Source organism: Arvicanthis niloticus, chromosome 9 (assembly GCF_011762505.2).
Source record: "Arvicanthis niloticus isolate mArvNil1 chromosome 9, mArvNil1.pat.X, whole genome shotgun sequence".
NCBI lineage: Eukaryota > Metazoa > Chordata > Mammalia > Rodentia > Muridae > Arvicanthis > Arvicanthis niloticus.
Window position 1 is genome coordinate 70,940,138 of NC_047666.1, and position 12,432 is coordinate 70,952,569.

Here is a 12,432-nt window from a genome sequence, read left to right on the forward strand (position 1 = left end):
GGGCTGCATCAGCGCCTCGGGGAGCGCACAGAAAATCCCCTACTGTGCGTGGCCCAAGTCCTCCGGAGGCGCAGCCCAAGGGAGGCGGGAGAGAGATGAACCAGGCTTGCTGGTCCTGGGGCCACGCTGTAAGGTTCCCCAAAGGCGTCCTCCGCCTCGGGGCGGCCCCGTGGGCATCCCGCGCCCCTCCCCCGCACGCCTTTTGATTTCTCCGCGGCCCGCGGTAACCCGAGCTTTTATTTCCTGGTGGCTCCTTTAAGAGGCAGAGCCGGGTGCTGGGAATTCACGTCAGTTTCTGCCCTGAAACTCTCAAGATCAATGAGCAGAGAGCTTTCTCAGTTCTGCCTTTCAGTTTCTCTCTTCCAGGAAGGAAAACATTCGAGAGAGAGAGAGAGAGAGAGGGAGGGAGGGAGGGAGGGAGAGAAGGAGGGAGGAAGAAAGACAGAGAGAGAGCGCCGCGGGAGGGCGGGCGGGGGCGGGCGCGCCGGCCGCGAGTGGGAGGAGACACGCGAGGCCGGCCGGCTGCGCCCGGGTCGCCGCGCCGCGACCCGCACACCCCACGCCGAGCTCGCCGGCTCCCACGCCCCCGCACCTCGCGCCCGATCCGCGCGTTCCGAAGAGCCCCCCCTCCCCCTCGGGCGGCCGCCGCCGGCGATGCTGCAAGAAACTTCTTAAATGACCGCGTCCCGCTGCCCCGCCGAGCGTTTCTGGGTTGGGGAGAGGAAAGGAAAGTGGAAAAAAACTGAGAACTTCCTGATCCCTTTCGCTGTGAGACATGTCTGAGACTCCTGCTCAGTGTAGCATTAAGGTAACGATCGGATTCCCCTTCTTTCCCCCCTGGGCGATCGGAACCCCCTTGCCCCGGAGCTGCTGGTGCAGTTGCTAGGCTGGTGGGGAATTATTTGGGGCGCGAGGGAAACGAGATGCAGCTCGCAGCCGCGGCCGTACCCTTTAGTGTAACCTTGCTACACCCCTCTCCCGCCGAGCTCCTCCGGGGCTCCTGGCCCCCCACCCTAATCCCTTTCTTTTTGACAATGTAATGCCGCTCTCAATTGGTAGGAGGAACCCGGGTTGTCTTCAGATCTGTAGAGCACCTCCGTAATTAGTGCGCTTAAAAATAAGAAAGGAAGAAGAAAAACCCCTTCTCCTTATTCCTACGCCTGAGACTGAATTGTAACTTTTGTTCCCGAGGGGGTGGTCTCTCTGGGGAAAAAGTTCTAGGGGCTCCACTAGGTTGGGCGCTCTCTCTCTCTCTCTCTCTCTCTCTCTCTCTCTCTCTCTCCCTCCCTCCCTCTTTCTCTCCCTCTCTCCCTTCCCCCTCCCCCCTCCCCGTTCTATCACACAAGAATTTTACCCTCTCTTCTCTTCTGATTGTGATTGCAAGTTCTAAGACAGTCTTGGTGTCAGCTTTTCCTGGCCATTGCACAATGAAAAAAAAAAAAATTAAACCAAGGTGAATAAAGTTGCTGAATAGTTGTTTTACACTAAGTGCATATGAAAATTGAGCAATCTGGAAGTAGAAAACTCCGTGATGCAGGGTTGGAAAAAGAAGTGGCTAGGCAAAATGACCTTCTCTGACAGTCCAAGCTGGTGTTGAAAAGCTGCAATCTCAGAGCTCCCTGGCCTGTTCGTTCTAAGATCAGGAGAGATATTTGCAAACAGCGGTTGCCTTCCAGGTAGTCGCGTGTGCATGTATATACACAGTCTGTCTACATAGGCTGCGGTGCTGTAGTTTGTTGCTTTTAAAAAGTTGTTGTGAAGTTTGCCACCATTGGGAGGCAGGATGATTTGTCTGTCTTCCCCAGTTATTTTTCCCATGCTGCATTTATTTCAAGGTTCTGCCAGTCACCAGGAGGCAAGCGTTCCTCTCTGTGCAAGGCTGAAGTTTCCCAAGTTTTCAAATGGTTTGGCCTGTTTAATATGTGCCCCTTGCACGGGTGTTGCAGAAACAATGGGCAGCTAGCCTGTTTTCTTCTCTGGGGAGGTAACAGCTTTTCGTCTAGGATCTTTGGGAGGGAAAGGTATTTTGTCACTGGCTTACTAGTTTTTCATAATTAGAATCACACCTTAGCGTTTCTTATCAGGAATGATGGTCATGGGTTTGAAGTCAGGCTGATGGGGACATGAAGGTGCATTGGTGTCTTTGTTTTGTGCCTCACAGAAGAGCCCAGAGGAACTTTTTGGTCTTTTGTGTTTGTATCAGGGGTAGGCTTTGGAGTGGTGCGTGCTTCACGGAAGAATTTAGGATGCCGCGATACTTTTTCCTTTGCAATATAAATTAGATTCTTCGTCTGAGTTCAGGGGAAAAAAAATCTTGTCGTATAGATAATCTAATTTACTTCACACTTCATAACAAAAACAGAGGTAACTAAATAGTAGGGTATTAGATCAGTAAATTGTGTTTGGCTCAGTGGCAGCAGAAAAATCTGGACCAACAGTAGCACAAGAGCTTCGGCCTGCAAACAGCACAATGTGGTCTATCCTGTGACTTTTCCTACCTCTTCTAAACTGACTGCTTTCCTGCTGTTCTGATGGGCTCACAGTTGATGCTGGAAGCAGGAGTGTCTCTCTTCAACTGCTTGTTTCACTGCATCCTAATGGAAAGAAGGGTTAACTCATGTTAAGAAGCCAAACCCCTTCAGAACACATCCTCAAGTGTGGTACGGAAGTGGGTGTGCAATCTGCAACATCATTTTTTCCCTTGTTGTCTTAGGTTATGTTTTTTTTTTTTCTTTTTCTTTCTTTCTTTTTTTTTTTTAACTTTGGTCCTGGGGATGGGACTCAGAACCGTGTATTATATGGGCTAGCTGACCTCTGTTCTTTACTGTAACCCAGCCCTTCCCTGCTTTCTGAGTATCTCCTTTATTTTTTTATTTTATCAGCGTGCAATGTGTCTTCCACATGTGTTTATTCTTTACCACCTATTTGAGTAACTTTCTGTTGTTGTTTTGGATTGTTATCGGTGGAGCCAGTCTGTGAATGTTTGCCTAGGCTGTGGGTGTTTTTAGGTGCCTGTGTGTATGAAGATTCTCTCCGTGGAGTTTCTTGAGTTTATCCTGTTCCATAATAAACCAGGGAGATCAGGGAGATCAGGGACCAGGATTAGTTCAGGTCATCTGAAAATGTCTCAGTGATATGCACTTCATTTAGTCCTTGGGATGTGGCATCATGATGGGGTGAGGAAAAAAAAATGTTTACTAGCAAGTCCCAAACAAGTTGCTTGCTTCTAGGGACTTTACTTGAGTCCAGTAGAGGATAAACTTTTCCTTGGAGTGGAGAATGCAAGTGAGTCTTTGAAGGAGCAGAGCTGGCGCTCTCTTGTGCTGCCTTTGAGGAGAGATTTCTCCCGCTCCTCCTGAGACCTTCCCTGTCTGTTCTCCAGCAGCACAAACAGCTGGTCAGCGGCAGTAAATTCCTCAGCAGCTGGTGAGATGGAGGCCACAGGAGCCTGACCAGAGGCAGCCACAGGAGCCTGGCCAGAGGCAGCCACAGGGGGGAAGTAGTTTGTTTACTTTTGAGCCCTTGTCTGTTCTGCTAGGAAAGACCAGAGTCAGACCAGGGTGGAGTTTCCAAGGTGAAAGTTTCTGAGTTGGTCTATCAGTGACACCCATGTAGAGACCGTTTGAGTGTAAGGTGGCAGAAATGCAGGGAAGAGCCTTGTGTGATACTTTTTTACAGTAGAAGAGAAGCTTCCCCTGCTAGGCTGGGGTCATCCAGAGTGGCATGGAGCCTTGTTAGTTTTCTGTAATAGCCTCTGTGTGAGTATTGTGACATTCTGCCCTGTTCCTCACCGGTTGGGGTTGGTTGACCATCTCTCTATAAGAAGTCAGGTATTTTTTGTTTTGTTTTGTGTTTTCCCCAGAAGATCGGTCTTGTCACAGGACAAAGGCAAATAGGTTGGTTTTTCCACCATCAGCCTTCACCTTCAAGTAACCTGTGCAGTTTTAGAGTCAGCCAAGTTAGAGCGGAAAGTGGTTGTGGCCCAGCGGACACAGGCCTTTTGCAAGGCTTGGCACAGACAGAGAGAGCTTCTCCTGGCTGATGTGATCCGGCACACAAAAGCTAGTGGTTCGATGCCCCTGGCCCTTCTTTTCCTGTTTTCCTTATCAGTTCACATTTATAATAGGATGAATTCTTATTTAAAAAAATGTTTTCTGAAGGCTGTCTAGATGTCTCATATTTCTTCAGGTTAGTGAGGCTGATCTTGGTGCCATAGTTTCTCACCTGGCAGCTGGCGCAGAAAAATTTCTGTCATGTTTGCTGACTCCCCTACCCGTGAGGTACAGAGGAGGTGAGTGCCCTCTCCTCTCTGCCCATGCATCACCTCATTTAATAAGGTTTCTCTACTATCTCTAAAAGCTCCAGAACTCTGCCTGGTGTCTGTCCAGTAATTAAAAGGATTTTGATGTATATTACTAATAATATGATGATTTCGATAATCTCAGAAACTGCTTCTGTGTCCAAGCAAAAGAAAGGAATTGAGATGAGAGTGGTGTGAACCTGTAATCCCCTTCACATTGAGAAGGAGGATCAGGAGTTCAGGGTCATTCTTGGCTACATAGTAAGCTAGAGGCCAGCCTGGACTACATGAGACCTTGTCTTAAAAACCCAAAAATAAAAATAGAGGAATTTAGTAAGCGAACAAAAAGGCTGTGGGATCCTATAAAGACTCAGCTTGTAGGGTTCTCCATTTCTCTTGACAGTAGCATCTGGGAACTTGTTAGATGTTCAGAATTAAGTCAGAATTGAGAGATCTTAGCCAGATCCTGACCCACATTCCTCCATGTTTAAAGAGTTGGCTTCTGAGAGTTAAGCGGTTGCTTTAGCCCATGGATGACTGAACCAGGTTAGAACACAGGCCCACAGGGTCTCAGGCCACTACATCACATTCTCAAGGTTCATGGTGTGTCTATAAAAGGCCAGGGAAATCTGATACAATAGGCTGTGCTCTCTGGCACTTCCTAGTGTGGTCCATTTTAATCACAAGCCAGCTGGTCCGAGGGCACAGAGCTATGTGCTATGGAAGATGAGGTGTGTGGGAACAGTGGGCTGCAAGGGTCTAGTCAGGTGTGAGGGGAGGAAGTGGTAGGAGGGAGGGATGAGGAAGAAGGGCCTGCTGGATCTGGCATTTGCACCACACTTTGCAGAGATACCTGGTATTGGTGGAGTGTGAGAGCCTGGCAGTTCCACTGTTGGCTGAATGCACTGTTACCTACTATCAGGTCACTGTCACCTCTTGATAAATCCATGGGTGAGCCACAGGCTGCTTCACCCAGAGTCAGGCAGACCATCACTTATGTGTAGTAAGCACTCTCTTTAAGACTACTGAAAGCTGATTCTAGAATGTGAGTGGGAAGGATAGGTAAAGGGGTGGTGGTGGGGAGATACCTTAGCTGTGAGCAGCCAACACAGAACTAAGACCTGTTCTCAAACACACTGAGAAGGGCAGGGGCGGCTGGGTGTTATTTGTCAATCTATTTTCATTTTATTACTGGATTTCAAAGCTTGGCCTTTGGTGTGGTTCCCCCAGCTGGGCGAGTCTATACCACAGGAAGACCCTTAGCCTGCTGGGCATAAGGTGGGACATACTTTTTTTCTGGGAATACCACTTTAGAAAGACACCATGACTTGGTCTCAGGCAGAGTCCAGCATTGCTGTAATGTTCCGATAGACCTGAGGATGCAATATCTGGGTGTTTATTGAAATAGAGTGTGATTTTCTTCAGTGTTCCCACGCCAATGGGAGCCCAGCTTGAGGATTGTTTGTTGTCAAACCTACTATTTGGGGGACAGAAAGGCTAGACTAAATTAGGGGAGAAGTTAGAATTATAGCCTATTAAATAAGGCAAACACATTTTATTGATTTTTTTCTGTACATTCAGGAACCAGACTAATAAAATAGCATTTATTGGGACATCTCAGAATGAGCCCCCATGAATAGGCAAGAGTAACTTGTGTTCCATACCATCCATGGTATAGGAATGAGTACAACCATGTGCTCGAAACTGGTCCTTTGGTGTTGAAATATTACAACAAATGTATCATTTGCCCTGTTAGTTGTCTGGCTAACCCTTTCATCTTTGACAGTGAAAATAGGCAGTATAGCCTGGTCTCCTCCCAGGGATTTGCAGTCCTTTTAGCATACGGAAAGAAGGCCTTACTGTGTTAAGTAGGGCCACCCTGTGTTGACTGAGCTAACTGCATGGAGTCCTATGGCCCGTGCTTAGGAAAACCTCAGAACCTTTGCAAAAATTTTGAGAACTTTATAAATTCCCTGTAATTAGAAGTGCTTCATTGCTGTTTTAGTGGTCGTCTCTCCTAAGACAGCGAGCTCAGGTATACAGCTCCGTAGGAATTTCTCCAGTTCCTTCTTCCTCCTCTTTGCCTGGAGGCCTCCTTCACCATCACCGCCCGCCATCGCTGGTTGCATACTAATGAGAGTTGTCCTGATGTGTTAAGCTTAATGACCTCATTCCCTCTTCAGTCTATCCTGGAGGCAGTTTTCCTCCTTTTTTTTTTTTTTTTTTTTTTTTTTTTAAACAAACCTAGAAACTGAAGCCGGAGAGGTTAAGTGATGGTCTGTCTGCCTCAGATCTCTAGGCTTGTATGCCTAGTGGCAGTACAAGGCTGAGACATCAGACCATGGGTCTGCAGTTCCCAGTGTCTACTGTGAGCTCTGACCGTCTTCAGGAAGCAAATTAGGAAACTCAGAGGGATGGGTCAATGGTTCATCACCATAGCGAAGGAAAGGCAAGGCAAGAGGCAGAGATGGAGCCAGCGGAGGTCATGTGTTCCATCTGCTTGTTCCTGTTGAAGGCAGGCGGGTTGCTCCTCCCTAAGAGGGCTAGTTCTTTTTTTTTTTTTTTTTTTTTTTTGGTTTTTCGAGACAGGGTTTCTCTGTGTAGCCCTGGCTGCCCTGGAACTCACTCTGTAGACCAGGCTGGCCTCGAACTCAGAAATCCGCCTGCCTCTGCCTCCCAAGTGCTGGGATTAAAGGCGTGCGCCACCACCGCCCAGTGCTAGCCAGGTTCTTGATCCTAGCCAGGGACAGTAAACTCTGGATGAATGTCCAGGTGATCTGTTTTGTGATTTTATTGTTTGTTTTGTTCTTTTTGTTTGTTTTGTTTTTCACAAACACAGCCCCTGCCACCCTCTAGTGGTGTGTTATCCTCAATGGCTCCATTTTGACACCCCCCCCATGCTTTTTACTCAGAAACCTTTTCCCCCCACCCTTCCCTTTCCTTAGTTTCTCCACTGTGCCTGATAGTTGCATCATTAAGTGGTTGGATATCTGAGGTTACGTCTTCACCCTGCCCAGTCTCAGGGCCAGGCACCCCTTTACTGGCAATACTCCACCTTTTCTTCTGTATGACCTTATTATTTTTAAAAGCTTTTGGCCCAATCCATGAATGTCTCCCCCTCCCCCATAAAGTGTTCCTTCAGTAAATCATGAACATCGTGAATGCTGGGAATTTATTTGAAATATGTGCAGATATTCCATGATTTTTCCATCACTACCCAAGGAATAATATGTTTTTCTTCTTTTCTCTTGTATGAGCCCACCCATTCTGGCCTTGTTCCTTCCAGTTTACTTGAACAAAGAGAGACATGTGGCCATCCGACTTCATTAATTTCTGGGGTGTTTCGTTTTGTCTGTTTGTTTCTTAGATAACCCTTTCTGCCCAGAAACCTGGCATTGGCTATCAAACACAGGATCTTGTATATGCTAAGCAAGATCTCTCCTTTTGAGCTATTTCTGTATTCATTTCTTTTCATTTTAAAAAAAATCTATTTATTCACTTTACATATCAATATCAGCCCCCCTCTTCCCAGCACCTCCTCACACAGATTCTCCTCCCATTTTCCCCTCCTCTTCTCCTTTGAGAGGGGGCAGTCCCACCCTCTGGGTATCACTGTATTCGAAGTTTTGTGTCCAAACAGCTTTAATAAATCAAGGAGGAAAAAGCATATGTTCCTCTGTTGAGACTTAGCAGAACCACAGAGTCCTGCTGGAGCACCAGAGAAGGGTGCAGAGACAGTGTGAGGTGACACAGTGCAGGTGATTCAAGGACATAAGGACGAATGACCCAGAAGTCTCAGGAGGTGGCAAAGAAACTGAGGCTCACAGCTTGGCCAGATCCCATTGCTAAACTGTAGCCAAGCCACAGTCAGAATCATGTGTTGTGTTCTGTTTTAGGTACTTGTAGAAGCCATAAAAAAAAAAAAAATCAAACAAGAATTCAGACAGCGTTGTGTCCCCATTATAAGTCATAACCCCCACCCACCCCCCTCCCCCACCCCCCGCCTGTGTGGCACCACAGATCGGCAGGTGATAGCACTGGCTCTGACTTCCAAGTTAAGTCACTTGATTTAAGAAGTGAAGAGAGGATGAAATATATTTTTGAAAGATATCCAAGGGAAAAAGGTTGGCATAAAAACAATGTTGATTTTTAAAAGGCCAAGCTTCCTGTATCTGGACGGATGATTTATGAGGACCCTCCCAAAGGAAGATGTGAAAGAGCAGGCTCCCGAGGATTTATGTCCTCTGTCGGGGGATTTTCTCTTTGTATGTGGGAGTCAGACATAGGGAAACGACCTCATTTCCTGAATGACCCAAAAAGGACACATTGCCCTGCTGGGCTGGTGTGAGTTCTGTCAGCAAATGTGTTCAGGGAGATGACATGGAATCCTTCCATTTGCCTCTGCATTTAGCTTTAGCTTTGAATTTTATTCTGTTTTTTTCCCCCCTTGGTTCTTCCTTGTGTTGTTCTCTTTTCTTAAGGGTATTGCCAGTTGTTGGAAAAAGGGCTCTGTTTACTGTAGATTGCCCCCCAAGGAGGAGCGTGGACATTGTAGCCCACAGACCTGTGGAACCTGGTTCTGACCTGAACTTGTTCAAGTTACTTGATCATGATCTTATTAAGTCATCTGACTGGTGGTAATGTAACTGCATGTTCCTTACACTTGTTGGCTGGCGAAAGTAAGGCTTATATCTCCCACAATGTGTCAATCTAGAAGGGGCTTTTAGTTTCAATACCCACATTTTCATAGTTGAGAGTCCAGGCTCCAGAGATGATCGGGACACAGTGTGATTGGTAGTGCTGGCTGAACCAAGATCCAGGCTGCTCGCTCGTTGGTTGACTCCCAGCGTGGTGCTCTTGCCACCAGCCCACTGCACTGGTGACACTCAGTCATTGCTCAGAAAAGCTTTTTTTTTTTTTTTTTTAATTGAGCACACTAGACTTGACAGCAGAAAAGATGAGCCGACTGCAATTATGTGGCAGTACCAAATGCCTTTTGTATCTTCCAGCAGAGTTTTGAGGGAAATAGCCGGTGCAGTTCTGAGTAAGTTTCCAGAGGTGGAGAAAAATGGGGAAAAACAAACCCCTCTGCAGGCAGGTCTTGTGGGGTGTCTTGACTGGAGTTATTTCGATGCTCGGGGATTGGAACGGGTTTGTGGATCTGCCTGTTCGTACAGTTGCTTGTTATTGGAGACTGGGGCGAGAATTGAAAGACATGGGTTCTTTTAGTCGGCTTTTGTTTCCTGGGCAATTCCATGTCTGTCTGACCACAGAGCAGACACTGTGTTGTGGGGTGGTGGCGTTCCAGCTTCATGAGTTGGGAGTAGATGGCCCTCAGTGGAATCTTAATTATATAGAGGAGTCTGAAAAAAGGCGAATTTGTTACCTTGAGGTAACATGAGGGGGATTTTGTGCTTTTTTAGCTATTAAGGGAGTGAAGTCCTCCTTTTAATAGTGGTTATTTGCTGTGGCCTTAAAATACCATCCTGAATACTCCTTGTCATATACGCGTTACATGGGAAGAGGAAATACAGACTAGAAAAATGACTTGTTCCCCCTTTTCACAGTGGTGGCCTTGTGCAAGCTCTACCCAGGCAAAGATGACCCTTAACACAAAAGATTGTATAGATGTTATTTATTGATTCCTTGTTTGTATTAGCTCACATTAATTATACACAGTGAGTTTCATTATGATATTTCCATACATGTACGTAGTGTATTTCTCCTTAGCTTCTGCAACGTTATCGTTATCTGTCTCGTCCCCCCCCTTTTTTTTTTGCCTTCATTATTCACCCTCCGATCCCCAACCAAGTGAGTTTCCTTAGGGCTGCTTACAGGAGCCACAGGCAGCTCACCAGTGGCTAATCCAGTGAAGAATACACCTTTTTTTTTTGAGGAATTCATTTCCCGCCCTAGGAAAGAATGAACAAACTGTCAGACTGTGAAGAAACAGGGTTAGCTGTCCCTTCCCAGTCCTCCCAGGAGCTACCAGTAGAACTTGATTTTTTCTTGTCAGCTGCTCTGTACCTACTGTCTGCTGTGGGCTCTAGCAGACTGCATGTTGCTCATAAGAATTATCTGTATAGCTAAGTCAGTGATCCCTGCTTCATGCGTGTCTCCTGCATGTGAGGAAGCTGACTCTGGAGTATTTCCTGGAAGAGATGAGCTGCTGATAAAAATCAGTGTTGTAATAATAAAAAAAACAAACAACAACAACAACAAACACCAACCAAACCTCAGAGAACATCTTGTTTGTCTCTAAAGTTACTAGGTTCCCCTAAAGAAGTCTGCCTTGCTCCCTAGTGAAAGTGTAAGTCTAGATGTGGTCTGACACTGTGATAAGAAAAGACAAGGGTGCAGGGCAGCTTACCTCAGTGCAGTTATGGCCTGAAGGTAGGTCTTGGGTCCCCAGTGATAAATTAGGCACAGTATTTGCTGAGTGTGCATGTGTGTGTGTCTTCCTGGATTTGATCTCTAGTACCCCCTTCCCCCACCCCCCCCCAAAAAAAAAAACAAAAACAAAATCATCAACTTCATCCTTATCATTGTCTCAAGCATGGTATTGATGGTTCATACATGGAAAGATCGCCTAAGGGTAGGACAAGGTGAAATAGGGTGGAAGCTTCCTAAAGGGGAGGATGGGCTTGCTAGACTCTGTCCTTGACCTTGTTAAGAATCTCAGACAAGGGAACGAGACAGCTATCTCTACATGCTACTTATTGTAGCTTTTGTCTTCCCCAGACCAACAAGTCAGACACTAGGGTAGGTGTTGGTGCACTGTAGGTTCCGCTGTTGGGTTTTCACACCTTGATTTGTGATCACAGGCACCCTAGGGACGGAAGTGAGTTTTCTTTGGGCCTCATCATGTGTTTCTGCCTTGGGGCCATTCTGCTGGTTTTGGAAACAAGGAAGCTCAGGAAGGGATGGACTTCTGGTGTGTTTTGTAGCTGCTGCCTCCTTTTGATGAGGTCTCGGGCATTTAGAAATGATCTGTCCTGAATTGCTTGGTTGGCACTTTGACAAGCTCCTGAGATCTGAGGCTTTCCTGCCTTAATGGGTTATAATTACCCATTGATGTAATGGCCAGTGAGGAGAGGACATCAGGTCAAGGGTCACAGGACACATTTTTCTCTGTCTCTTGGTTCCATTCAGCAAAGAGAGTGTGGTGGAACACGCCTTTAATCCCAGGATTTAGGAAGCAGAGTCAGGTGGATCTCTGAGCTTCAGGCCAGTGTCTATTTAATGAGACTCTGTCATTTGGGGGTTAAATCTCACTAAGTTAGACAAATTCCCTGGGTAACTGTCCCCTTCTCTCCAACTTTTAAGACCTGAATGACCAGACTTGGCTGAGTCCACCTCAGATCTCTGAGAATGGCCAGCTCCACTTGCCTTTATGGCATCCAGTCCTTTCTGGAGTCTACCGACTGTCATCCTTCAGGGTGAGTAGATTCTGAATCGATGGGAAAGGTCAGGTGTTCTCTCCAAGAATGGTGTTGCCTTTCTGAACTTTACATTCTGCTTTTTTGATTCCTCGTGCTCGGTGGTTGGTCAGGACTGTTCACGAGAAGGTTGAGAGTGTGTCTGTCTGTAGGCAGAAGTTGGCTGGTAGGTCCGACAGCTCTGTAACTCCAAGGGCTTCAGCAGGAGTCTCCGTGGGTGGTGAGGAGCAGCAGCCTTTAAGCTTTTTCAGTCCTCCCTCACAGTGTCTCCAGCTCTCATCCAGACTGGCAGGGAAGGGACACGGGCAAAGGTGTGGTGTGTATCTCCAGTAGGACACATGCTAACAGTCCTTTCCCACACACTCACCTTTCCTGGTAAGTCAACTTTCCTAAGCTTACCCTGTCACTTATTTTCTCAGTGCTGTGACAGAGGCCTGACAAGAAACAAAGTAAGGAAGAAAGGCTTTATTCTGGCTCACGTTGAGGGGTCAGTCCATGACGGCAGGGCAAGGATGCAATGCGGCGTTATTGTCACTGTCTGAGTCAGGAAGCAGAGAGATGAATCCTGGTGATCAGCTTTCTCTGCCTTCTCTTTGTGTTCAATCTGAGACCCCAGCCATTGAGATGGTGTCACCCACAAAACACCCTCATATGTATACCCCCAGAAAGGTGTGTCACCCAGGTGACTCTAAG

General features: G+C 46.9%; 1 protein-coding gene across 1 annotated transcript in view; it reads left to right on the forward strand.

Moving 5' to 3' along the window:
* Window positions 1-466: 466 nt before the first annotated feature.
* Window positions 467-12,432, forward strand: part of Etv6 (ETS variant transcription factor 6) — a 241,685-nt gene continuing 229,719 nt past the window's right edge. Inside the window, 1 exon segment of the mRNA XM_034512647.2 lies at window positions 467-808. Within this exon segment, the coding sequence (XP_034368538.2) occupies window positions 776-808 (33 nt within the window). The 5' untranslated portion in view covers window positions 467-775.